Raw genomic sequence first — 1,779 nt, forward strand, 5'->3', positions numbered from 1 at the left:
CTTTAATCTTCTTGTGATGCCGCAGAAGCTTCTCTCTCAGATGCATTTAGGAAATTTTTTTTGTTTGTTTCTCTCAGCAGCACTGAAAACATCTGTTTCTAGTGGCTGGAACACACACACACACACACACACACACACACACACACACACAGAACTTCACAGGAATGGGTTAGTCTCATACTTTGGAAATGCCTAACAGGCCCAAAGAGTTACATGAATGAGTCAGATCCGTACACCTTGGGCACTTCCCTTTGTTCAAAGTTGTAGAGATCCTTAAAATTCTGGGAAGGGGGTTCCGAACAGAATAGAAATTCCAGTCAAAAACCAATTAAACTTCTGGTGCGTTTATACGTCTTCTTGATTGGACTTTCCATCCAGGTATCCACAGTGTTGGCAGTTGAGCTAAACTATTCAGTGCTGCTGAGTAAAGGTCCAAAGAAAGGAAGCGTCCTTTCGGCGTGTGCCTGCTTTACGTAGTAAAGAAACAGCTGTCTTAATTCTGAGGTTAAACAGTTACTCTAACTGTTCTGCAGTTTCATTTCCTCCCAGGATATACAGGGGTTTTTTTGTTTTGTTTACTTCCATAGGGCGGGCCCTGGAAATCAAATTCAAAGTTTGCTGTTTGCAATATTGAGAGAGAGAGAGAGAGAGAGAGAGAGAGAGAGAAAGAAGAAGAAGAAGAAGAAGAAGACAAATAAGAAGAAGAGAAAGAAGAAGAAGAAGAAGAAAAGAGAGAGAGAGAGAGAGAGAGAGAGAGAGAGAGAGAGAGAGAGAGAGAGAGAGAGAATGCAGCCCATTTGCAAAACAGACACCTGTTTCAGTGTGAAGCAGTCCTGGGGGGGTGAGGGGAGGGGGTGAAGTGCGTGCTCCACTTCCTCCTGTCCTTTCCTGGATGGATGGTCTGGAAATGTCTAAAACAAGGGCATACACAGACCAGGGGGGCCCGGTCCGCACGACCCTGAGCACAGCAGGTCACTGGGGTGGTAGGCTACACATCCGTAAATATCTTTTTGATGCTGACACAGGAGTTGGGGTTATTGTTCGCGGTGCAGGCCGCGGGGGAATTGGCCGTCTTGAAGGGGGTCTGGGGGAAGGCGCTGTGGTTCATGCCCCCCTCTTCGATCACCATGTACTCCGACTTACTCAGCGTGGAGTTGCTCCTGGCTTTCCGCAGCTCCTCGGCCGAAGCGGAGAGGTGCTGGCAGCTGCCCACGTGCATGTACTGGGCTTGCTCTTCGCCTTCGGTCTCCCGGTGGTAGAAGTAGTTGAAGTTGGAGACAATCACGGGGACCGGGAGCGCGATGGTCAGGACGCCAGCGATGGCGCAGAGCGACCCCACAATCTTGCCCCCGATGGTCACCGGGTGCATATCCCCGTAGCCCACGGTCGTCATGGTGACCACGGCCCACCAGAAGGCGTCGGGGATGCTGCTGAAGCGCGAGGTGGGGTCGTCCGCCTCGGCGAAGTAGACGGCGCTGGAGAAGAGGATGCGAAGTAGCCCCTCTCGTCGCGGAACTCGGGCAGCGTCTCCAGGCAGAAGATGACGATGGAGACGAGGATGACGAGCACGGACACGATGGCGATGCCCCGCGCCGGCCCCGAGCTCTCCGGGTACTCGAAGAGCAGCCACACCTGGCGCTGGAAGGGCTGGGAAGGCAGAGGCTTCTCGTCCTCGCCGCCCTCCGGAAGGCAGCCCTCGTCCTCCCGGAAGGCGGCCAGGGCCTCGTCCCCCAGCTGGTAGAAGCGGATCTCCTCCAGGAAGATGTCCAGGGGCAGGGT

General features: G+C 53.5%; 1 protein-coding gene across 1 annotated transcript in view; it reads right to left on the bottom strand.

The window, feature by feature from the left end:
- Window positions 1-736: 736 nt before the first annotated feature.
- The window catches only part of LOC102763308 (potassium voltage-gated channel subfamily A member 3), a 53,311-nt gene continuing 52,268 nt past the window's right edge, over window positions 737-1,779 (bottom strand). The window contains exon 5 of the mRNA XM_015563525.1: window positions 737-1,486. Coding sequence (XP_015419011.1) covers window positions 989-1,486 — 498 coding nt within the window. The 3' untranslated portion in view covers window positions 737-988. The remainder of the gene's footprint in view (window positions 1,487-1,779) is intronic.

This window comes from Myotis davidii, unplaced genomic scaffold (assembly GCF_000327345.1).
Source record: "Myotis davidii unplaced genomic scaffold, ASM32734v1 scaffold217, whole genome shotgun sequence".
NCBI classification, from domain to species: Eukaryota; Metazoa; Chordata; class Mammalia; order Chiroptera; family Vespertilionidae; genus Myotis; species Myotis davidii.